This window comes from Gorilla gorilla, chromosome 1 (genome assembly GCF_029281585.2).
Source record: "Gorilla gorilla gorilla isolate KB3781 chromosome 1, NHGRI_mGorGor1-v2.1_pri, whole genome shotgun sequence".
Classification (NCBI taxonomy): domain Eukaryota; kingdom Metazoa; phylum Chordata; class Mammalia; order Primates; family Hominidae; genus Gorilla; species Gorilla gorilla.
This window is the reverse complement of record NC_073224.2, coordinates 218911991-218938757: the sequence shown is the minus strand read 5'-3', so window position 1 is coordinate 218938757 and position 26767 is coordinate 218911991. Positions and strand designations below refer to the sequence as shown.

At 38.1% G+C, this 26767-nt stretch overlaps 1 protein-coding gene across 37 annotated transcripts in view; it reads right to left on the bottom strand.

Moving 5' to 3' along the window:
• The window catches only part of EIF4G3 (eukaryotic translation initiation factor 4 gamma 3), a 365343-nt gene that overhangs the window by 153455 nt on the left and 185121 nt on the right, over window positions 1-26767 (bottom strand). For 19 of the 37 annotated variants that reach the window (XM_063702106.1, XM_055386759.2, XM_055386810.2 and 16 more), the window contains 4 exons: window positions 18460-18639; window positions 17746-17860; window positions 10406-10503; window positions 6870-6992 (listed from right to left, as the gene is read on the bottom strand). In XM_063702106.1, coding sequence (XP_063558176.1) covers window positions 6870-6992; window positions 10406-10503; window positions 17746-17860; window positions 18460-18639 — 516 coding nt within the window. Of the gene's footprint in view, window positions 1-6869; window positions 6993-10405; window positions 10504-17745; window positions 17861-18459; window positions 18640-19644; window positions 19666-26767 lie in introns of all 37 variants that reach the window. The other 18 variants (XM_031011513.3, XM_055386789.2, XM_055386751.2 and 15 more) reach the window with 2 other exon arrangements.

Genomic DNA, 26767 nt, shown 5'->3' with positions numbered 1-26767 from the left:
GTGGCACTCTGTATGGGTCCCATGGTGTTATTCAAGGTTTATGGCAATGCACTAAACACGATGAAAAAATATGTAACAACAAAGAGAGATTACTTTTTACTATGAGGCACAATTTACAGGAGAGATGAACTGCTCATCTGGAGATGATTAGTGTCACAGGGTATTTTAAGCAGATACTCTCAACCCTTGAGCTTACTAAAATAGCAACAGGAGGTGGCTATAAAATTACATTAGTACAGTATGTACTACAGTTAATTTTATGAAGTCAGGATGTAATATTGCCTCTTGTAGTTTTTTTTTTTTTTTTTTTTTTTTTGAGAGACAAGGTCTTGCTATGCTGCCCAGGCTGGTCTCATACTCCTGGGCTGAAGCAACCCTTCCACCTCAGTTTTCCAAAGTGCTGGGATTACAGGCGTGCACCACCATGTCCAGATTGCATATTTGTGTCTGTTGACACTTCTCTCTGTATGGTCTGTATGGTCTCTTTGTATGGTCTGTATCTGTGTACCTAAGTTTTGATAAATTTTAACTTTTATAATAGATTTGTATATATTTTATGGCACTAAATGAAAACACAGACCAGTATCTACATATATTTTATGTATTCATGACATACCTAAATTTTTCTTTTTTTGATAATTTTAGGCAATATGTCATCTGGGAGTTTTCAAGTTATCACAACGTCCAAAAAATTTTCCAATGTATTTACTGAAAAAAATTATCATATAAACGAACCCATTTTGTTCAAGGGTCAACTGTAATTAATAAATGGTCATGGAATTTAAGGTTTGCAGGTATCAACTTCATAAGCAGCTCAACAAAAGACTGAATAACCTGCTGACTTTAGTAATTTTCCCAAATGGTAGGAGAGATTGTATCTTTCCTAAGATATGCTATCAATCCATAATTTCCTACCCCAAAGCCCCACAGCATAGGACTCTCTCCCATGTTATAACTGTGTTTCATTACAATAATAATTCTAGAAGCAGGGGGGAAAAAAGAGTATATCAAGGAAGAAAGGTACATAATTCATTTTTAAAAATTAAGTGATCTTTGGCCGGGCATGGTGGCTCATGCCTGTAATCCTAGAGCTTTGGGAGGCTGAGGCGAGCAGATCACTTGAGGTCCGGTGTTCGAGACCAGCCTGGGTCAACACGATGAAACCCTGTCTCTACTAAAAATACAAAAATTAGCTGGCATGGTGGCACATGCCTGTAATTCCAGCTACTCAGGAGGCAAAGGCTGCAGTGAGCCGAGATTGTGCCACCGCATTTGCACTCTAGCCTGGGTGAACAGAGTGAGTGAGACTCCATCTCAAAAAAAAAAAAAAAAAAAAAATTAAGTGATTTTTGGTCCACCATTCATCCTATTTGGAAGTAGACAATCTTGACATGGCGCCATGTATTTATTTTTACCCTACAGGGTTTCAATGAAGACTATTAGGCATAATAGCTAGCATATTTCTAAATACAGGGATATTCCTTATGCCTTACTGTCATCATCAGGAGTTGAGAGATTTGATACTGAGCGAGGAACAAAATTCTTCCTTCTTTCCCACTTTAATAGGTAAGAACTAAAAGGGAACTCTCAGATTATTTTGTACAATTCCTCATTTTACAGATGAAAAAATAGGGGTTTTAAGAACTTCATGTTCTGACCCAAGGTCATAAATCTAAGTAACACAGTGAAAACCAGCAGCAAGTGTTCTCGTGAGCCATGATATCCAGCCATGCACCTCCATCTACGCACTGTGATCCTCTGTGCATATACAGGGATCCAATGTGTATATACAGGGAACATGTATATACACATATGCATATTTCCTAAATATGTGAGATATAAAATCTCTACTAGTTAACCCATAGAAAATTTTAAGACTTTGAAGAACAGTTTCAAATTCTGTCTACTTCTCATTAGGGTAAAAACAGCAGCAGCAAAAATTTGTTTCTCCTCTCCATTCTCCTCACAGAAACCCAATGCAGTTTCCCTCAATTAACTCATAGCTTGTGTCACAAATTTAATATAATTGCTCCCTCAGCATCCATTTTTAGGGCTAGCATATGTTTTTGAAACCCTTTCACATTTGGCCTAGTTAAAATATTTCCTTCCTGTGTAGTTGCTTGTGAAAGAGGCCGTTTGTTCCTCATCTAACTGACCCAAAACACAACATACCCCATAGCTGCTGACCATGATAAAACCTAATGGTTAACACCAGAGTTATGTAAGTAAGTTCACCCTTTGAAAGTGTTTTCTTCAAACTAGCGAATCCATAACTCCAGTGGGGAAGCCTAAGGGAGGACATGGACCTTAATAAAGGGACAGTCCCACGAGTCTTCTTTCTCTCTCTCTCCACCTGCTGGGTGAGTTCCCTGCTGTCTTCAGAGCTCCCCTATCAGCCTCCCATCAGCACTGCTAACCTCTCTGGGATTAGGAAGTAGTAAATTTTTTTCTGTTTCATGCATTTTGGTTTCACTTCCTCCTTATGTCTCACCTGACAAACACACCCAAACATAACTTTTCCCTGGTCAGGGCTCTCTTAGAGAGTGCCTATCCTGGTTTATGGCCACTCTTGACAGAGAAACCTCAAGACCAAATTAGATAAAAATCACAATGGCTTGACCACCTGCCAAAAGCAAACTCATTATATCCCGCTCTTTAAACTTCCCCACGTATACTCAATATTATGTTTCACTACAAAAGACGTATTTTTAAACATGAAGAGGCATCCCTGACTCTCTCTCTCCCTTACATCTGGAGAAAACTTGCATCCCCATTTACATGTGCAGTACTGATTACGCCTGCTGTGCTGGCATTAACAATAGCATCGCCATTCATTTCCACAATCACCCCAATTTAGATGGTAAATTATATGGTCATCCTTTTTAGAGTCCTTATCTAGTTAGTAACTAATTGCTAAACATTTCTCCAACTGGCTTCCTCTCCTTCAATGAATTTCTCACCTGAAATATGATAATAATAGCCTCCCTTCATCTAATTTCCCATTTTTGCACATGCTGTTCCTCTGCCTCAATTCCCCTTTCCCTTTCATTTTGTGAATACCCATGAAAGTTAGATCAAATGGTGTCTCTGTGGTAAAGCCTTCCCACATTCTTCCAGTCATTCTCTGTGCCTCCTGAAATAATAATAATTGTAGTATTAGTAATAGATATTTGCTGAATATTCATTGCGCACCAGGCCCTGAACTTAAACAATTTTTAAGTATTTTGTCTCATTTAATCCTCTCTGTGTGATAGGTTTTACTTTTTAAATGTAGAAAGTAATGCTCTGGGATAAAGTAATTGGGCTAAAGTTACAAAGCTAAGCAGTGGAACCCACACATGAAACCCAGTTATGTCTGATTCCAAGTCAAAGTTTTAAACCTCTTCCCTGTTCTATTTCACATGTACCACCACCATTAATGGGTCTCTGGTATCTGTGCTACAATTCTGCCCCACTTGGTCACCTCTGCACCAGTCAGATCTTAGTAACAGGTCTTCTGTTTCCCCTTACAGAGACTGGGACTTCCCTCGGTGATAGGGAAAGGCTTGGTTATCCACAGCATAAGCAATTATGTCTAACTCAAAGCAGGTACTTTAAGGCCAATACTACAGTATTTACTGTTGAATCCTAAATTCTGATGCAGAGGGCTGTCTCATCTGTAGTCTTCTAACCAGATATGATTCTGTATTTATCTGGATTGATGTCAAAATTGAAAACTAGTAAAACTGAAGTTAAATCTAATGAGTCTTCTTTGGCTGGCAGAGTGCTATTTTGTTAAGGAAATTAGTTGCCAATATTTATAACTTGCAGCTTTTTTACACATAACTAAACATTTCTAGCTCCTTCTCAAACAATGGGTCAACATTTTTTTTTTTTTTTTTTTTGAGACACAGTCTCTCTCTGTTGCCCAGGCTGGAATGCAGTGGTGCTCTCAGCTCACTGCAACCTCTGCCTCCCGGGTTCAAGCGATTCTCCTGTCTCAGCCTCCCGAGTAGCTGGGATTACAGGTGCCTGCCACCACGCCTGGCTAGTTTTTTTGTATTTTTAGCAGAGACAAGGTTTCACCATGTTGGCTAGGGTGGTTTCAAACTTCTGACCTCAAGTGATCTGCCCGCCTCAGCCTCCCAAAGTGCTAGGATTACAGGTGTGAGCCACTGCATCCTTTCTATGATGCTCCAGAAAATGAGGTCAAATGTCAGTTGTCATCATTATGCTTGTGCTACTGTTTTTCTTAAGAGGAAAATGAAATATCTCTAGTACACGTCTCTGTTAAAAAGCTATTTGTTCATTCCATGAATTTCATGCATTTGGATTTAAAAGCATGAAATTCACCTAATAAACTTATGCTTTATAACTGATGTTACACTTCTCAAAAAGAACTACCAAATTACTACTATTGATTGATGGCCTTCATCTGTTGAAAGTGTAGATTCAATGTGCTTTATGATTATAGAGAAATATACACTCATATTCAGAACCACAGTCTCTGGGGAAAGACACAGAACAAAAAGATGTCTGTAGCTAAACACAGAGGGATACCAGAAGAGGGTGGGAACCAAGCTTGGAAGGTTACAGAAAACCAATCACACCCCACAGGGCATTTAAGTGCAAAAAGACACATACATGTCCAAATTGAGAATTTAAACATAAATCAACAAAGGATTGTCTATCCTTTATCTGGCTTGACAGTAGTAACATTTTAATATGTTTGAAAATACAGACTAAAATTTAACTGCACTGATCAACTAATTGCAAAGTTTTGCTATAGTGTACCCCCACCTAACAGAGCACATATATAGATTACTTCAATTTAAAAATTTTGCTTATCCCATGCTCACTTCCAGGGAAGAGACTAAATATAAGACCTGCTTAATCATTCCAAAATTGGAATGTTCCTAGGGGAATAATGAGGAATGATGAAGAATTATTAACATGACCTTACAACACACATGTCCAGATGGACATATATACTCATCTGGATAATGAAAGACTGAGATAAATGTCAGCCAGATACCATCATTTCCAAGAGAAAACATATCATTACAACAAAGGACCAAAATTAAGTCTTTCTCAAATCCACAGATTTCCAAGAGGCTCTAAACTCAGCCAGCTGTTTGTGATTTTGATATTTAAGAATATTTCTATGAACTTTTTATTTTTGTCTGTACTACTAAAATGAAGTCAACAGTCTATCATTCTGAAATGCTTTCTATGTGATCATCCGTATCACTTGTTTGTAAACTGGGCTCCAAGGAACCCCTTTACCATCCAGGCATAAAAGAGCAAAGAGAGCAGCCCCCTACTCCTTAATAGCTTTCTTTTTATCTGTTTCTAGACATTAGGCTTTCACTTTAGACAATTTTTTTTAAGGGACAGGATCTTGCTATGTTGCCCAAGCTGGAATCAAGGGATCCTTCTGTTTAGCCTCCCAAATAGCTGGGACTATCGGCATGTGCCACTGCACCTGCAATTGGCTTCACTTTAGATAATTTTTAAGATCTGAAAACCACGTGTCTCTATATCATTTATCAAAATATAAAGTGACATAGGAGGAATGAAATACAAATCTTTTTTTTTTTTTTTTTTTTTTTCAAGACAGAGTCTCTCTCTATTGCCCAGGCTGGGGAGTACAGCAGCACAATCTCGGCTCACCACAGCCTCCGTCTCCTGGGTTCAAACGATTCTCCTGCCTCAGCTTCCTGAGTACCTGGGATTACAGGCAAGTGCCACCATGCCCAGCTAATTTTTGTATTTTTAGTTACAGATGGGGTTTCACTATGTTGGCTAGATTGGTCTCGAACTCCAGACCTCGGGTGATTTGGCCCGCCTCAGCCTCCCAAAGTGGTGGGATTACAGGCATGAGCCAACGTGCCCGGCCTTGAAATACAAATCTTGTCAGATTTGCGGAATCTAATCTCTATTATAGTTTACTAAACTCCAGTTTCCTCTACAATATCTTGATTTCTAAAAACAAGAAAGTAAAATCTTAGGAGATTATGATAACCACATTCTTCACCAGGAAGAAAAAGGTGCCTAACTGACAATTTATTAATAAGTTCCACATTCACAGATTCAACCAATGGTGGATAAAAAATATTTTAAAAAAACATTTTTAAATAAAAACACAATAGAAATTTTAAAATACTACAGTATGACAACTACTTACACTGTATTAGATATTATAAGTAATTTAGAGATTATTTAAAGTATATGGGAGGATGTGCACTGTTTATATGCAAATACTACGCCATTTTAATAATGAACTTGAACAACCTCGAATTTTGGTACTGTGGAGGGGGCATCTTTGAACAAATCCCCTGTAGATATCAAGGGATGACTGTAATTAAAGAAGACACTCTGCACTCAAGAAGCTCATTTATGTAGTTCTAAAAGGTAAGAAGTATACCTGTTATACATCCTAATATGCTCTCAATAACACAGGCAATCATCTCAAGCAACACTGTTTGGTAAAAATGTTAAATTCTCAACCTTAATGTTTGCATTAACAAAAGGTGCAGCACTTAAATCCTAAGGTTCCATGTGAAATGTCAAATACTCATTTAATGATGAGGTTTCTACAAGAATGCAGCTCCTTTTGGCATCATGCGATAGTTCATTAAGAAGAATGGCAGCACCTCACCTGTGCTCTGATTGTGAAAACAATACATAAATATATTACCAATAAAAATTTAAAAATATTATAATTTGCAAAGAGAAAAAACATGTCTGTTTAAATACCATTTAGATATTCGAGGCTGCGAGACAACTGATGGAAATGAAAAGTACAGAAAGTGGCTATAGAAGAAAGAAGAGTTCAGTAGAGGTTAGTGAACAAATAGTGCCATCCATTACAGCTCACTCTGTCTTACCTGAGGAGGAGTAGGTGTGGACGTGGGTCTTCCTATGGGTGGAGTAGGATTTCTGCTGCCACCTCCAGACATAATCTCCTCTGTTATGTCTTTACCTCCCTGGTTTGGATCCCGAATTCTTATCTATAAGGTTAAATAAAATGACATATGTACAGATGAGTGTCTGTGTAGCAAATTTATAGGCATATAAGTGAGTTAAAGGTGCAAACTGGGAAACCTGTCAAATATCAAAGGTGATAATCACCACATTTGACTTTATTTCAATCACAGATCCATCAGATAAATGTAGGCCATTAGCTCTGACATGAACTAATTAGAATAACAAGCTAAAATGAAACCTAGTTGGCTGGATTTCTAGGTCAAAAAGGCAAACTATTAATATTTATACTTGTTTTGTAAGAACCTGTAAGACTGATTTTATTTACCATATTTAACATACAAGTTTCATAAAATACTTTTAATATATGAAAGTTACTGCATAGATAAAAGTTCCTTTTTTTTTTCTTTTTTTTTTTTTTGGAGACAGTCTCGCTCTATCACCCAGGCTGGAGTGCAGTGGTGCAATCTCGGCTCACTGCAATCTCCGCCACCCAGGTTCAAGCGATTCTCGTGCCTCAGCCTCCCGTGCCAGGATTACAGGTGTGAACCACGGTACCTGGCGTAGAATAAAGTTTTAAACGCTGTAAATAATTCTCTGAAGTTCTTTACCAAAATAAAAAATACAAATACCCTACGAGTTAGGAATAATTTATCCCGAAAACAACCTTATATACATATGTAATAATGCTGACTGCAATCATGCCTTTTCCAGCAAAGACTGGAAAAAGGTTGATCGAGAACAGAATAGCTCAAAAATTACCATACGTCGGCCAGGCGTGGTGGCTCATGCCTGTAATCCCAGAACTTTGGGAGGCTGAGGCGGGCGGATCATAAGGTCAGGAGATCAAGACCAGCCTGGCTAACACGATGAAACTCCATCTCTACTAACAATACAAAAAATTAGCTGGGCGTGGTAGCACATGCCTGTAGTCTCAGCTACTCAGGAGGCTGAGGCAGGAGAATCACTTGAACCTGACAGGCGGAGCTTGCAGTGAGCCAAGATCGCGCCACTGCACTCCAGCCTGGGCGACAGGGCAAGACTCCATTAAAAAAAAAAAAAATTATCTTACGTCCTTACAATTAAATACTTAACAGCCAGTAAAAAGAGTGAGGCAGATCTGGCCGGGCGCAGTGGCTCATGCCTGTAATCCCACCACTTTGGGAGGCTGAGGTGGGCGGATGACCTGAGGTCAGGAGTTTGAGACCAGCCTGGCCAACATAGTGAAACCCTGTCTCTACTAAAAATACAAAAATTAGCTGGGTGCGGTGGCAGGTGCCTGTAATCCCAGCTACTTGGGAGATTGAGGCAGGAGAATCGCTTGAACCCAGGAGGCGGAGGTTGCAGTGAGCTGAGATCACGCCACTGCACTCCAGCCTGGGGGAAAAGAAAGAGACTTTGTCTCAAAAAAAAAAAGAATGAGGCAGATCTACATGAACTGACACAGAATAATCATTAAGATGTGCTGGTAGGTGAAAAAATGCAATAAGCACAAAGTGTGTATGGTCTTATTTTAATTTTTTTAAAGGCTACCCTATGCTTAAAGATGTCAGTGGAGTTGGTGCTGTAAAGGGGGTAAGTGTCTGCAACGAGGCATTCTATTCTGGGAGAGTGCTAAGATATAAAGGACCCACTGCTGTTTATTACCACCATACCTTAATCAAGGCAGTCCACACTTCTTGAGAATTTCAAGGAATTCACTAATGAAACTACCTGGATCTGGACGCTTTTAGGGGAGTCCTTCAATTAAGACTTCTAATGCCAGCTATTGTTTAGGTATGGAAAATTATTTCTAATAAAGTTTTAAGTATAGCTTTAATTCATTTATTCTTTCTTCTTTAGAAACATCTGTAACTACTGTCTTCCAGTTTCATTTCTTCTATTCATTTTTCTGCATTCTGAGAGTGTTCTTCAAGTCCAACTTCTGTCACGCTGATTCAACATTACCAAAGCATATAGTTTCTTGACTGTAGTGTCATGATACATTGTCATGTCCTGTTCATTATGATATATGCACAAGTAATTTGTTTCTAATAATAAAAACAAGTTTTAAACCAAAGTCTTGAACCTCATTATTATTTTCTTGTTTGTTTACTTGAGATACAGTTTCACACTGTCGCCCAGGCTGGAGTGCAGTGGCACGATCTCACTGCAATCTCCCCCTCCCAGTTTCAAGTGATTCTCGTGCCTCAGCCTCCCGAGTAGCTGGAATTATAGGCACGAGCCTCCACACCCAGCTAATTTTTGTATTTTTAGTAGAGATGGGTTTTCACCATGTTGGCCAGGTTGGTCTCGAGCTCCTTACCTCAAGTGATCTACCCATCTCGGCCTCCAAAGTGCTGGGGTTACAGGTGTGAGCCACTGTACCCGGCCTGAACCTCATTAATTTTTATTAAGTTAGAGTAATTCAAGAGTATTGCTATAAATCACCCCACCTATCTTATTCGTGTGAATGTGGGAGTCTCTCTTGAATAAAAAGATCACCCATTTTGTCTGTTCTGTTGCGTAAGGAATTGCAAGCCACTCTCCTACAATTTTTTTGCCATTTGACTTTTATATTACTACACTCCAATTCTCTTGGGCCTGCCTCATTAGACAAAGACAAAGCCCCTATAAATTATAAAAAACAATTAGAATACATTTTCTAAACTCTGTTTTTTGTTTCTTAAAAGATATCTATTTCACAGGAAGGATTTTTCTTGCTATCCTTAATATCTCAGTTCTTTTTCCTTGTGCTATTTTTTTCTTCTGTCAATTCATACTTGAATGGAGAGCTGATTAAGACTGGTGTTGGCCAGGCACGGTGGCTCACGCCTATAATCCCAGCACTTTGGGAGGCCAAGGTAGGCAGATTGCTTGAGCTCAGGAGTTCGAGATCACCCTGGGCAACATGGCGAAATCCCATCTCTACTAAAATACAAAAAATTAGCCGGGCCTGGTGGCTTGTGCCTGTAGTCCCAACTACTTGGGAGGCTGAAGCATGAGAATCGCTTGAGCCCCAGAAGCAGAGGGTGCAGTTCAGCTGAGATCGCGCCACTGCACTCCAGCTTGGGCTACAGAGTGAGACTCCATCTCAAAAAAAAAAGAAAAAGACTGGTGTTAAAGGAGAGTCTAGATGTGAGAACTGAGCTTAAATTCCTCACACTGAGTAAAACCTTAGCCCACTAAACCCTCCCAGTTCTAAAGGTGGAGTACATGTTGTCATGCAGCAAACCTAGCTCAGTGAATAATTAAAGATGATATTATGCAAATGGTATGAACAACTTCTAATTACATGCCCATACAAATCCTCAGGTCAAGTGGTGTGAATATAAGGGAAGAATAAAAAAAAAAAAGGCACAGTAATTTGTGAATTGAGATGAATAATGACTACGTAAACTTATCTGTAAGTGAATAGATTTTAGATTTAAAATAAGAAAAAGTAATAAAAATCTCTTACAGTTTTTTTCTCTCTCTTGGCTGGAGGCGGCTGTTGCTGCGTAGGCACTATGATAGGTGCTGACTGATACACTGGCTGACTTGGGTAAAAAGGCGTTCCTAAAAAGTTAGAAAAAATTAAATAGGCAGTCAGTTATTTTGTCAAACACTAGAGAACTAGCAATGACACTGTGTCTCTGCACAATCCCCTTAAAAGGGTAAAAACAAAAACACTAAGCATTCTTCATCATCTTTTTCCACTAGCTCTCCTCCAGTTACTGAAGTGGTCAAGAAATTATTCCCAAAATATGTAATGTTTTCAAACATTCACAAACATCCAATATGAAAACCACTAAATACCCGGTTCCTACAGATCCACACCACAGTTGTCTTTCTAAAACATGGATCATGCTATAGTGATGCTTTTAAAAAATATTATTCTGAGGCTTACCACATGCAACTGTGACTCTCACACAAGGGTGTATGTGTATGTTTGTTTATGGGTTTTGTCAGGGACAGAAGGGAATATATCTGATCATCTTGGAAAGTAGGGGTGATCTAATTCTTCTCCTTACTCATGGGGAACTACTGCCATAGGGAGATACATAAAGGATTAGCAAATTTCCAGATACTGGGGTGGAAAAAGGGCTCAGAACATATGGCCTTAAGATAAAGTCCAGATACTTAGAATCCAGGTTCCAAATTACATTTTCTATCATTCTTGAATCCACATCTTTGTTCTAGCTATAACCTACTCCTAACTCCTATCCTTTGAGTACACCAATCTCTTCAACTTTGACTATACTGCCCGTCTGCCTGAAATTATCTTCTTCCCCCACTCCTTGTACTCCCAATGAGCTGTTTTTAACTTTCAAAACTTAAGACTATTATTATAATTACTATCAAGCCAAATTGTTTGGAGTAGAGGTATGGAGAAGGGGTCAAATACTGGATGGTTTGAAGGTAGAGCCTATAGATTTGCTGATGAATTGGATACTGGTGTGAGAGAAAGAAGACTCAAGGAAAACTCTTTCAGTTTTATATGCCTGAGCAAGTGAAAGAACAGAGGTACTACTTACTAAGATGAGGAACACTGAAGGAATAGAGTTTGGGGCAGAAAAATCAAGAGTTCAGTTTTAGACAGGTCAAGTTTCGGGTGCTTACCAGATCTTCAAATACAGATCAAGTAGTTAGAAAGTGACACAAATCTGGAGTCAGAGGATAGGTATGAGTTACAGTTATCCATTCTGGAATTCACAGAATATAAACTACATTTAAACAAGACTAGGTAACTCAGGAAATGAATACAGATAGAAAAGAAGCCCAGTGGTTAAATCTTGGGGCATTCCATGTCTATTAGAGGTCACAGAAATTGGGAAAACTCCAGCCAAAGAGATGAAAACCAAGGCAGTGGTTGAAATCAAGAAAATTATTCAAGAATGAGGGCTGTGCTTAACCACATCAAATGGTGCTGAAGAGGTCAAATAAGATTTTTCAGAGTACAAATCACCAGTGACCTTGACAAAAGTTGTTTGCGCAGAGAGGTGAAGAGTGTGAAGCCTGATTTGAGTGGGTTCAATAGTGAAAGAGAAGACAGAAAATGAAAACCATGAGTATAAATATTTTCCTTAAAAATTTTGCCGTAAAAGAAAAGCAGAAAAATTGAGCTATAGCTGGACAAAAATATGGAATCAAAAAAACTTTCCTTAATATGTCAATGAAACAGTGTGCCTATTCCTATATACAGATGACACTAATCCAGCAGAGGAAGGGGGGAAAATTGTCAATGTGGGAAAGAAAGAATTGCTAGAGTAATAGCCTTAAATGGGTACAGGATGGGATCCGGTACACACATAAAAGATTGGCTTTCCATAGAACATGGATAATTGATTCACCGTAACAAGAAGGAAAAAAATATGTACGAGGGTAGTTCACACAGGTAAAATCCTTGGTACTAAGCAAACAGTCAAATAAGGCTGGCCCGCTTTCATTATCACCATCAACATCCCCACTACCACCATAACACTTTTCAAGTGTAAAGTTGTTGGAAGCACCATGATTTGCAGTACCAGAATTCTGTAGGTATCAATCAGGTTTGCTGAATCAGATTTGGAAAAGATCTAAGCAGAGGGCATGACTATGATTTCAGTAAGTTCAATGTAAAAAGACCAAAAAAAAAATCTCAGTCATCCTCTAACAATGAGTAAACTATTCTCAAAGCAGAGCTCAAATTAGCAATTATGTGCTACTTTATTATGTCACTGGCTCAGAAATTAACTCAGAAAACAAATCCCCAAAATTGGTTTCAAATGCTGCCAGGCAAGCAACACAATCTGCTCACTTCACCATATTTTTTGAGGTAAGTGAAATAAGATCCAAAAGGTGATCTCTTAAAAAAAAACAAAAAAAAAAAAACCTGGATTCTTCTCATGAAACATTTTTGAGCCTACATGATTGGGGAAGAGCCTGGTATATCACATTAATCCAATAAATGTGGCAGAACAAGATAATCTCAATATAGTGGGATTAAATGCAATTAGCAAAACATTAAGTCTTCTTAACTGTGAGCTCTAGCAGAGTAGAAAATCTGCCCTACTACTACTAATATACTACTGCCTATACTACTAATATAATAGTATATTATTATACTATTATATTTAAAAACATTTTTATTCCACTAGAAATGAGTAATTTTTACATACCATTTATTAATTAGTTAAGTTAATTAATGTCTCTGGACCTCAAATTTCTTATGCATGGAATGAAGTACATTTGTATGGATCAAGGATCTGTCAACTACAGTCTAAGAGCCAAATGTAGTCCACCATTATTTATTTTTTTAAATAAAGTTTTATTGGAAGACACCCACGTACAGTAGTTTATCAACTGTCTATGGCTGATTTTACATCACAGTGGCACGGCTGAACAGCTGCAACAGAGACCATACAGCCTGCAAAACCCGAGATATTTACTATCTAGCCCTTTACTGAAAAAAAAAGTTCACTGATCCCAGTTCTAAATCAGTGGTTCCCAAACCTCAGTCTATATAAAAAGTGTCAATGATGTATTGCAAAATTAATACAATAACAATCATGAAATACAAACACACACACAGAGGTTTTTTTTTTTTTTATGTGAACCTTGGTTTGTATTTTTATTTTATTTATTTATTTATTTTTATTATACTTTAAGTTTTAGGGTACATGTGCACAACATGCAGGTTAGTTACATATGTATACATGTGCCATGTTGGTGTGCTGCACCCATCAACTCGTCATTTAACATTAGGTATATCTCCTAATGCTATCCCTCCCCCCTCCCCCCACCCCACAACAGGCCCCGGTGTCACACAGAGGTTTAACAACTTAAAATTTGTATAAAGGACTGCTCCTATTTGATGATTTTTGTTGTTAAAACATGAAATGATACTGGCAGTAAACAGCAGTTTTCTTTAAAGGTCTTCTTGGCCAAATTATAAATTTAATAGTCATGTATGTTTTCTACTTTATTTTACTCTACTTTTTATTCATTTTACTTGTCTATAATGTGAAACCAATGGTGCAGTCAATATTTAGATTTCTTCTCACTGTTTAAACCTAAGCACAATATCTAACAGACTTACTATAAGAAACTGAATGGCAGGAAGAGTATCTTAACACCTGTATTCCACAAAATAACTAGCACACTGCCTGTCTTCTAAAAAAAATTCAAAACCTTGAATTTTCCATAGAAACAATAATAAACATGGCCAGGCGCAGTGGCTCATGCCTGTAATCCTAGCACTTTGGAAGGCCAAGGCAGGCAAAATGTCTGAGCTCAGGAGTTCGAGACCAGCCTTGGTAGACGGTGAAACACCATCTCTACTAAAGTACAAAAAATTAGGTATCATAAATTATGATTCATTCCAAAAATAGATTATGTATCTTTTAAAAGAAATGAGAGAAGTTCTATAGATAATGAAATAGAAAGATGCCCATGAATATAGTATGAAAGGAAAACAATAACCAGGAAGTTTTATTATTTACACTACTATAAATATTCCATGTTAATTTAAGTTAAAAAAACTTGTTAAATATAAATGAAAAAAATACGTATCAAACTGTTAAATGTTATTGCTTTAAAGGATGGGAAGGGAGAGAAACTGGCTATTTCAACTTTATGCACTCTATATTATTTAAATTTTTTTTTTTTTTTAGATGGAGTCTCACTCTGTCACCCAGGTTGGAGTGCAGTGGCATGATCTCTGCCCACTGCAATCTCCGCCTCCTGGGTTCAAGCAATTCTTCTGCCTCAGCCTCCCGAGTAGCTGGGATTACAGGCGCCCACGACCACACCCCGCTAATTTTTGTATTTTAAGTAGAGATGCGGTTTCATCATGTTGGCCAGGCTGGTTTAGAACTCCTGACCTCGGGTGATCCACCCACCTTGGTCTCCCAAAGTGCTGGGATTACAGGTATGAGCCACCACGCCCGGCCTTTTTAAATTTTTATCATTAATTTAGTTACTTTCATAATGAAATAAATTATTTTAAGATTGTTTTTCTAATATTAAGAAAACTAGAGAAACAATATTTTAATCTAGATGATAAACTGCCCACTTGATGTCTACTGGATCTGCATGAGAATTTACTGGGGAAGAAAGCATATCTATGAAAGGGAACAGACATCAATAATATCTGAGATACAATTATACCTCAACATACTGCTTTTTCATAAAAATGAATAAAAATGGTATATATCTAATAGAAATAAAGCCAAAATGTTATAATATTGTACATTCAAATCTGCACATTATGTCTCTACTAGTAAATTCATCATTACTGTTTCTATACATATTGTACAATAGTATTAAAAGCAATAAACAGGGCTGGCACAGACTTACAGGAGGAAATTTAATGATGACATTTTCTGAGTAAAGTGATTGGCATAATCACTAAGTAAAAAGCAGATTACAATTCAGTAAGACATCTTTAAAAATGATGTTGTAAATTAGAAGACTAATTGTATTCCCTTTGCAACACAGAAATTAAAGGGAGATACTGTCCATTTCAGCATGTTTATGCTGATTAATAATCCCATTGTTTTCTATTAAAAAAATTCTAGATAGTAACAACCATTGTTACTCTCAAAAATAATTACTTGGATTTAAGTTTTCAGAATAAGGACCTAGAATAAAGGCACTAGAATTACATAAAAATGGTGACAAAGGTAAGTCCAAGGATTACACAAGGAATACTTCAACAGCACTTGCAATATGCTGTCAAAAATTGGGTGATATATATATATATATATATATATATATATATATATATATATATATATATATATATATAGTGTAACTTTTAAACTCACATATATGTAACACATTATTGTTCTGAAAATATCAAATTTCATAGTAATGATACAACTTAATAAAGCTGAGTTAAATAAACATATTTGAGACATTTAGTGAGGTTATATAAAATGTAGTATTAATCCCTTTTCTGCAATTTCAGTTACCTGCAGTCAACCACAGTCTGAAAATACTAAACAAAAGATTCCAGAAATTAACAATTCATAAGATTTAAATTGCAAGCCATTCTGAATAGCATGATAAAATCTTGCACTGTCCTGCTTCATGTCACCAGGGATGTGAATCATCCCTTTATCCAGTGTATCCATGCTGTACACGCTACATGCCAATTAGTCACTTAGTAGCCCTTTTATCAGATCAAAAAAAAAAAAAAACCCATGGTATGTATAGGGTACTATTTGAAGTTTCAGACGCCCACTGGGGGTCTTGGAATGTATTCCCTGAGGATAAGTGAAGGGTATCGCGTATCACTTTGAAATAGCAGTTTCCCAAGACAATATCAACCAAGGTAACAGAAAACTTTTCCCTTCTCTAAAAGAAGTAAAGCCACGTAACATTTGGTTGCTTTGCCTACTTCACCTCAAAACTGAAAAAAAAAAACCTTCTTGGGCTACTTGAATCAAATCAATTCTGCTGTAATCTTACCTGAGACAATCCCAATTTTAGGAAACTGGTTAATGGATAAGTTATCATGTTATATTAAGATTATTTAATAAGTTTTTGCTTTGTTGGTTATATAACAGATCAATGCTTACTGAATCTCAAAACTTAATTTTTCTAGTATCTACTAATTTTATCCCTTATTATTCACCTTCCATGGAATAAGAGAAATGTAATATGAAGTAAAAATTTGTTGAATGAAATAAGTAATTTTTATCATTTTTAGATCAGCATTGGCGCATATGCCAATAATCTTGGCAACCCAGCTCTCTCTAAATTAAAAACACTTTTAATTTTTCAAGGCATTTTCATTGGAACTAATACCCAAAACCTCCCCCATGCCATAGATCTTATCACAATTTTGCAGAGAATCACAGGTTCACTGAGTTATATTTAGTTATGGCATGTATATTCTCCAAGTGCCTGCCAGTCACTGTTCTAGGGGCTGGGGATATAGCAGTGAACAAAACAAAAATCTCTACTTTCATGGAAATTGCATTCTACTAAGAAAGACGTTAACAAAATCTTTAAGGTGTAAGGTGGTAGGAAATGTTTGGAGAAAAAGAAATTGTGAAAGGAGGATAAGGTATATTCATGCCATTGGCAAAAATCCAGTAAAAATCTACGTAACAGTGAACTCGTGGAAGATCTCAGAACTCTGAAACATGATTATTTCCAGTAGAATTATCAGCTTGTAAAGAAGATGTCATTAACTAAATATATTTCTATAATACTCCTCTTGTAAGCCACTCTCTAAAAAGTAACTTTTCTGTCTTTTTTTTTTTTGAGATGGAGTCTCGCTCTGTCACCCAGGCTGAGTACAGTGGCGCGATCTCGGCTCACTGCAAGCTCTGCCTCCTGGGTTCAAGCCATTCTCCTGCCTCAGCCTCCCGAGTATCTGGGACTACAGGCACCCGCCACCATGCCCAGCTAATTTTTTGTATTTTTAGTAGAGACGGGGTTTCACCATGTTAGCCTGGATGGTCTCAATCTCCTCGCCCGCCTCGGCCTCCTAAAGTGCTGGGATTACAGGCGTGAGCCACCACGCCCAGCCAAAAAATTACTTTTAAAGCTGGGCAGAGTGGCATGTGCCAGTAGGTCCAGCTACTTGGGAAGCTAAGGCAGGATGATCACTTGAGCCCAGGAGTTTAAGACCAGCCTGACTAACATAATGAGACTCCCATTTCTGGAAGAAAAAAAAAAATGTAGCTTTCAAGAAAGAACTGTTAGCAGCATGTTATTTAAAAATCCTTCTTACCACTAAACCTCATTGTATAAACCAATCCACCAAGCAACAAAATTAAATAAACACAAAAAACTGGCAGAAATGTCTTGACTTTTCCTACTTACCATAAGCATTGGGGAAGTCCCCAGGTCCTGGTCCAGGATAAAAAGGACCTGGCCCCGGTGGTTGAACTGGATATTGTTGGGGGGGCCCAACATAAGGAGGGCCACTGTGACGGTACTAGAAAAGAGAAAGTATGAATATTTATAAATAATATGGTATCTGGGGGCGAAAAACATAATAAAATAATAAGAAAGTAGCTTACTACAGAAAGTAAAGTTCTCTGTGTAAGAGAATCATTTAAATGAGGTAAAACGATTGGGTCAAACACATTAAAAATGCTTGCTTGCCATCAAGATACAATGAGAATGAAGAGAAAGGTGCAGCTTAGTAAAGCCATACAACATATCAGTGCACAGGCAGACATCAGCTCACTGTAAAATAATCTCAGGCTAGTAGCTTTTCAATGACATTAAAGGATTTCAGGAACAGCATAATCACTGAGTCCATTTTAGAGCAGTTGGTTGTGGCAAAGGGACGGGAGAAAGCAAGTAGATAAAAACAATTTATCATTTTAAACAATTTTAAGTAAACAGATGTAGAAATATCTTCATAAAACATAATGAAAAATCACAAAAGGGCTAGATTTGTAACCAACAAAACAGTTCACACGTCACCAAAAACTAATACCACAATTCATCCACCCAGCTCCCTCTGATATGAATCCGGGTTAATTTCCACTCTATTGCTGGACCACCTAGGCCTCAAAGATACTTTACCTGTGGTATACAGTACTGAGGCCCCTGGGGCACTGGGTACGGCATGGGCAGATGGTTAACCATCATGATGTGCTGATTAGCCTGGTACACTGCAGTGGGTGTCTGTGCACCAGGACGAATGGAAGGACTGCTGTTCGGGATGGTAGCTCTAGGAGGCTGTATTTGAGGCCTCTGGAAAAACTGGGAAGGGGAGAAAAAATATATATATATTTTTTTTAACAAAGGGGAATATATAAATTTTACTGTCTCCTTTTCTTCACTAATAAAAATCTGGTCAACTTGAATTACAAATACAATATGCATAAAAAGGATAAATTACCTATTGCTGGGTTCCCAAAAATATACCACACTAGGGCAAGCTCTTATCAGTATCATCACGTATTTGAAAACAGTAGGGTGGTTTCGACCCGACTGTATATATACGTATGTATATATGCATACATACATGTATATGCACATACTGTATATATACATACATATATGTATATGCATACTGTATATATACATACATATATGTATATGCACATACTGTATATATACATACATATATGTATACGCACATACTGTATATATACATACATATATGTATACACGCATACTGTATATATACATACAGATATGTATAATAAAGTATAACAAAAGGGGTAGCTGATATTGATATTTCCCTATTATATAAAAGAACTGACTCTGATAAAGAGTAAGTGGTTCATTATCAACTCATTAAAAATTAAAAGTAGCCTCCTAAAAGACTGCTGTTCAAGTAATTTATAAAATACTTAGAAGAACAAGGAATCTCTTTGATCATAAAATATTTACCCAGTCCATCAGGGTCAAGCTAAATTAAACCATCTGTAGGGTTGTCACATGCTGAACTAAGCAGGTTTTTTCCTCTCCAAAAGGTGGCACAATCCCATACTAAACTGAGCCTTCTAGAATAGTTTGCAATAAAAGTGGACAATCTAGACAGGCCTAAGAATGGTCTGGAATCAGCAGAGTTCAAATTTCTCAAAATGGCAACCAGTACCTGTAGTTATAATTTTCACTGCAGGATTAAAAGCCTTGAAACAATATACCAATTGTAAATTTCCAATGTGAATGTATCCATTCATTAGCAATCAATCTCAATGTAATAATAATAAGCAGACTGAGTTATAAAGAGGCCATGCAGAACCAGTAGTTTGTTACCTGGATAGGTCTGAATCCTCCCTTCAAATATGAAGCAAGAAAGCAGCAGGAAACAGAAAGAAAGCCAATGGAAAAGCTTACAGATCAGTTGGAAGGGACAGGACATAGCATGCAGCTCAACAAAAATATCTTTCTATTTAGTAATAATAGGAGAAGAAAGAAGACTAGAAAATCAGAATGACAGTTCTTCGCTTGAGAATTTAACCACACATAGAATCAAAGAATCAAGTTACATTTAATTGAAATCCAGTGGCAAAAATCCTCTATGATTATTAATAGCCACAAGTTATAGCAGTGTGCAAGGAAATGTCTGCTTGGTGGCACAAGTACAGTTGTGACTACTGGTTCCTAGTCTTGGATCTCATGATCACCCATTTCATGATCTGGCATTGTCTAGCATCTCTGTGATCTACTTGCCATCTGTGTCATTTGTTATTTTTGTAAAAGTCGTAAGAAATAAACTTTTCAATATATATCAGACTCTTAATAACAGAGACTTGCTTGCTCTTTTTAACTAATCAGGTATATAAGAGGGCACTTATAGCTCTAAAATGGAGAACTATAATAACAATCTTAAAATGTGGTCTTGCACCAAAATAAATAAAGCAGCAAAATATTCGTTGCTATCAGTCCAAATAAAGCCAAGCTTCGACCTTTGGGCCCACTCTGGTCTTATTTTGTCCTACTCTTAGGCGTCAAACCACCCACAGATGGTATAAGTAACTTGATCTTGTGCTCAAAAGGAAGAACTGGGATCTAGTGTCCAAGGCTCATCCCCATTCAGCCTTCCTACCCCATGGCAAAGATAGCCCTAAAGAAATTAAGTCACAGAAAAACAACAGCCAGAAAGGTATAGCAGGAGAACGGAATAAATGGGGGAAACCAAAGGGGCAGGCCACAGAGAGTAGGTGATGGAGATGAAAAGAAAGCACAGGAGGCAAAGTTGGTAACATAGGAACCTGGGATGCAATACAACTACAGGAACCATCTTCTAGTTATCTCCACTGACACAGTTTTGGTGACAGCATTTTTCTGTTGGCTGCTAAAAGGAACAATAAAGCAGTAAACCTCCCATTACTGGACTGCATTTCTTGTAATTACAAAGCAAACAGAATCTATCATGCATCATTGCATGTGATCTGTAAACAACACTTCAGGAACAAACTTAAGTATTTTTATAATGTAGTTAATATCAAGAGCCACAAGAGTGATACAAGCCTCAAGTAGAGAAGAGTCATTATCTGTTCAACTTACTGGGCATTGCTAAATAACACAGGCAGAGGGTAAAAATCTTAATACTGAAAGATCCTTTGAAATCAACTGTAGAGAGCAGCCCAGCCAAGATAAAGGGCGTATCAAATGAACACAGGTGATCATCTATTATGGTAACACTATCATCAAATAATGTCAAAATACTCCTATGTTGCCTGAAGAAATAGGGTGTTACGGGGTGGTAAGGAGAGGAGAAAGAAAACGAATCCATTAACTTATGCAGAGTAAGAAAAATAGATACGGGCAATGTTTTCCAAAAATTTTAACAGTCTGTATGTGAAATATTTTCTTACCACTATTTTCCAGCTGTTCTGATAAAACTTTTAACCAGCCTGTCCAGAATAACTGAGGTTACATCTTATTCAATGAGGTTTCTGAAAGTATGAAACTAATTTCCTCAGTAACTTTGAAGTAAAAACAGTGTTTCTAATGATATTCCTAATATTAACATATAGCTGAACCAAAAAGCCACTAAATACGTAGTTATATTGATATACTAATTTTTTGGGGGGGGGGGGAGATGGAGTCTTGCTCTGTCGCCCAGGCTGGAGTGCAGTGGCGTGATCTTGGCTCACTGCAACCTCCACCTCCCGGGTTCAAGCGATTCTCCTGCCTCAGCCTCCTGAGTAGCTGGGACTACAGCCACGTGCCACCACGCCCAGCTAATTTTTGTATTTTTAGTACAGACAGGGTTTCACCGTGTTAGCCAAGATGGTCTCGATCTCCTGACCTCGTGATCCGCCCGCCTCGGCCTCCCAAAGTGCTGGGATTACAGGCGTGAGCCACCGTGCCCAGTCAACATATATGGTTTTTTTTTTTTTTTTTTTTTTTTTTTTTTTTTTTTTTGAGATGGAGTCTTGCTTTGTCGCCCAGCCTGGAGTGCAGTGGCGCGATCTCGGCTCACTGCAAGCTCCACCTCCCGGGTTCACGCCATTCTCCTGCCTCAGCCTCCCGAGTAGCTGGGACTACAGGCGCCCACTACCACGCCCGGCTAATTTTTTGTATTTTTAGTAGAGACGGGGTTTCACCGTGTTAGCCAGGATGGTCTCGATCTCCTGACCTGGTGATCCGCCCGCCTCAGCCTCCCAAAGTGCTGGGATTACAGGCGTGAGCCACCGCGCCCGGCCAACATATATGTTAACTCATGCTCATAAATGACCTTGAAGGCAGGTATTATTATTAACAGGTCATAAGATATATCTAAAAACTGAGGAACAGGGAGATTAAATAACTTGCTGAAAGCCTCCCCCATCTGTAACTAAAACACAGTCAGATTATAGGCATGTACTTTTAACTGTTACACATATTACCTCTCATGAAATGGAATACCCCCATATTTTCACATAAACCAGCAGAAATCTTTTCTTTACAAACACTGAAGCGATGTAGCAGGATCTTTATCCAACTATACTAACGGGTGGCATGTCCCTCAATCATGACTGATTCCTGGTAAGAAAAATTTTCCATCAAGTTACTTCACAAAACACATGCTTACTCACGAAAACAAATTTCTTCTACCTACACAACTCAAATTCTCTATCTCCCAAAAAGTGACTGAAACTTGTTCATATGCTAAAAGCGTATCCTTGGCATACCATTTTACAGACTTACTTTTGCTCAACTTCACTGCATTAATACTTTTTATAACAATAGTCTATCTGGAGCTTGTGTTTTCCACTTAAAAGTACAGGATCACTTACACACACACACGTGCACCAGAAGAGATTCTAGAAAAGCCGTAATGACTAGAAATGCAAAAAAAAAAAAAAAAAAAAAAAATCTCCTTTTTGTACTCCTTCCAAACCATTCAATTACAAATGCATAATTAGATTTAATAGTAATGCAAGAAATTCAGATTCTCAGTTGGGCAAGCATAGCAGTAAACCATAGGTTATTAAAAGGAATATATAAATGGGCTTTCCCAAACTGCTTGCAATCCTTCAAATTTCTTTTCTTCTCAACTGAGTGATGAACAATCATTAAGAGTCAAACTCTCCTGAATGGAAGGAGCCATTTAGTCTCACCATCCACCTAAAGTCTGAATATCTTTTACAACATACCACTAGGGATAAGAAACTTTAGCGACTTAAGATACAAATTCTTTTCATAATTAAATGGAGTTCTAATACTGTAAAACTCTTCCTTCTACTGGCCCCCAATTTTTCTCCCTATATCACCTATCCACTTGTCTCGTGTCCATCCCTAAAACCACACAGATGTCAAATCCTTCTCCATCAGCGACAGACCACTAAGTTATGTGAACACTGCCATTACTGCCAATTTTCACACCACTATTTTTTGTTTCAAGTCAATCATAACCCTCTCCCTAGCATCCTGTCCCTCCAACCAAGATTTTTAATTCCCAAATGAGCTTGATCTTTTCTTTCAATCTTGTTCCAACACAAAGCTATCGAGGTGGGGTCTGCCCAGAATGTACCTGGCACTCACTAAAAAAATATTTGTTGCTGAGTGAAAAGGCAATATACCTCTCTTATTCCTGCCAGCTCCAATTCCATTAATGAAACCAAGAATCACAGGAGCAGTTTTGATATTTTACTACTGATTGGTACTGACACTCATTTAAAGCATTTAAATCCTCTTTATACATAACCTGGCTAAATAAGCTGTGTTCTTCACTTCAGTGTGTACTCTTACAATTGTGTTTTGAAGCTCATATAGAGGATTTTGTAGTTTGTAACTATGAAAATTTATCTGGCTAAACAAGCCATCATTTCAGATTGTACCAACTGCATGACAGTGTCAAACTACAGGATCATTAGAAAACCTGACCCATCCTGGCTAACAAGGTGAAACCCCGTCTCCACTAAAAAAATACAAAAAAAATTAGTTGGGCGTGGTGGCACGCGCCTGTAGTCCCAGCTACTCGGGAGGCTGAAGCAGGAGAATGGCGTGAACCCGGGAGGCAGAGCTTGCAGTGAGCCGAGATCATGCCACTGCACTCCAGCCTGGGCGACAGAGCAAGATTCCGTCTCAAAAAAAAAAAGAAAACTTGACATAAATGTCACTTATCCAAATAACTGATAAAAATGCTGCAAAGAGCTAGGCAGAGAAAAGAGAGCCATGTACAACATAAAATTCACCTCCTAAACTTCATTTCAATCTGTTCTACTTCTTTCATCTTTCAAGGATTTATTATTAATACACCAGAAGGATGGCAGAGGAAGGTGAAAACTCTCATTTGAGGCAGTATTTTGGGCAGATCCAACAAGATAGGATACTTTTAAAACAGAGGCTGAACTTAGCATACTTATAATTGCTTACTTTCCCAGAAACACTCTAGAAGCCAGAATAAAAAATGTTTCCTCTCGAAAAATCCTTCTAAAGATGCAATAATTCATATAATTACCCAAAGCTTCCTCATCAAAAACGTCTAACAAATGGTGTTTGAACGTGCTGGCAATTACGATATATCGTTTTTCATGACTTTGCTCAGTAAAAGCATGAAAAGACAAAAACACCTCTAACAAATTATATAACAGAAATTCTCTGAAAAACATCTTTTCATTTTCAGCAACTAGAAAAATCCTATTTAATCACATTAGATATTCCCATGTGGGGAAAAGCTCTGAGTACAAGCATAGCTCATTTTATTCTGCTTTGCTTTATTGTGCATTATAGATATTGCATTCTTTACAAATTGAAAGTTTGTGAAATCCTTGTGTTGAGAAAGTCTATCAGCACCATTTTTCCAACAGCATGTGCTCATTTCATGTTCGTCACATTTTGGTAATTCTCCCAATATTTCAATTTTTTCATTATTATTGTATCTGTTATGGTGATGTGTGATCACTGACCTTTTATGTTATCATTGTAACTCGGAGCGCCATGAACTGCACCCATAGAAGACAGCAAACTTAAAAAAGTTGTGTGTGTTCTAACTGCTCCACCTACTGTCTGTTGTCCCCCACCTCTCCCATTTTTCTCCTCTCCTTAGACCTTCCTATTCAGCAGACACAATAATATTGAAGTTAGGCCATTATATGGAAATTAATAACTGAACAGTGGCCTCTATATGGTCTTGTGCCACATCTCTCACTTTAAATAAAAACTATAAATGACTAAACTTAGTGAGGAAGGCATGTTAAAAGCTGAGATAGGCTGAAAGCTACTTCAAAAGCCAAGTTGTAAATGCAAAGAATAAGTTCTTGGAGGAAATTTAAAGTGCTACTCCAGTGAACACACAAATGATAAAGCAAAACAGCCTTATTGCTGATATGGAGAAAGAGCAGTTTGGATAGAAGATCAAACCAGCCACAACATTCCCTTAAGCCAAAATGTAATCCAAAGCAAAGTCCTAACTCTCATTTCAATTCTATGAAGGCTAAGAGAGGTAAGAAAGCTACAGAAGAAAAGTTGAAGCTAGCAAAGTTTAGCTCATGAGGTTTAGTGAAAGCAGCTGTCTCTATAACATGAAAGTGCAAGGTGAAGCAGCAAGTACTTATGGAGAAACTGCTTCAAGTTATCCAGAAGATCCAGCCAAGAAAACTGATGAAAGTGCCTACACTAAACACATGATTTTCAGTGTAGATGAAACAGCCATCTATTGAAACAAGATGTCATGCATTGACTTCTCTTTAGCTAGGACTTTCATAGCTAGTGAGAAGTCAATGCCTGGCATCAAAGCTTCAAAGCTTCAACAGGCTGACTCTACTGTTAGGGGCTAATGTAGCTGGTGACTTTAATTTGCAGCCAATACTTATTTACTATCTGGAAAATCCTAGGGCCCTTAAGAATTATGCTAAATCTACTCAGACTATGCCCTATAAATTAAATAACAAAGCCAGAATGACAGCACATCTGTTTGCAGCATGGTTTGCTGGCTATTTTAAGGCCATTGTAGAGAGCTTAGATTCCTTTCAAAATATTACTGCTTACTGGGAAAACACCTAGTCACCCAAGAGCTCTGAGGGAGATGTATACAGAGATTAATGTTGCTTTCATGCCTGCTAACACAACATCCACTCTGCAGCCTATGGATCAAGGAGTAGTTTTGATTTTCAAGCCTTATTATTTAAGTATATTTTGTAAGGCTACAGCTGCCACACATACTGATTTCTCTGATGGTTCTGGGCAAACTACATAAAAAACTTCCTGGAAAGGATTCACCATTGCTGATGCCATTAAGAATATTCCTGGGTGCAGTGGTGTACAACTGGAGTCCCAGCTACTTAGGAGGCTGAGGTTGCAGAATTGTTCTAGCCCAGGAGTTTGAGGCTAGCCCAGGTAACATCGTGAGACCCTATTCCCCCAAAAAGAGAGGAGGGGAGAGGAGGGGAGGGGAGGGGAGGGGAGGGGAGGGGAGAGGAGAGCAGAGCAGAGATTTGTGATTCATGGGAGAAGGCCAAAATATCAACATTCACAAGCATTTGGAAGAAGCTGATCCCAATACTCATGGATTACTATGAGGGATTCAAGACTTCAATGGAAGAAGTAAGTGCTGATATGGTGGAAATGGCAAAACAACTAGAATTAGAAGTAGCGCCTGGGCCGGGCACAGTGGCTCACGCTTGTAATCCCAACACTTCGGGAAGTGGAGGCGGGTGGATCATCTGAGGTCCCGAGTTCAAGACCAGCCTGCCCAACATGGTGAAACCCTATCTCTACTAAAAATACAAAAAATTAGCTGCGCATGGTGGCAGATGCCTGTAATCCCAGCTACTCAGGAGGGTGGGCCAGGAGAATCACTTGAACCTGGGAGGTGGAGGTTGCAGTGAGCCGAGATCACGCCACTGCACTGCAGCCTGGATAACAAGAGCAAAACTTCAACTCAAAAAAAAAAAAGTAGAGCCTGAAGATGTGACTGACTTTATCATGAGAATCTCATGATAAA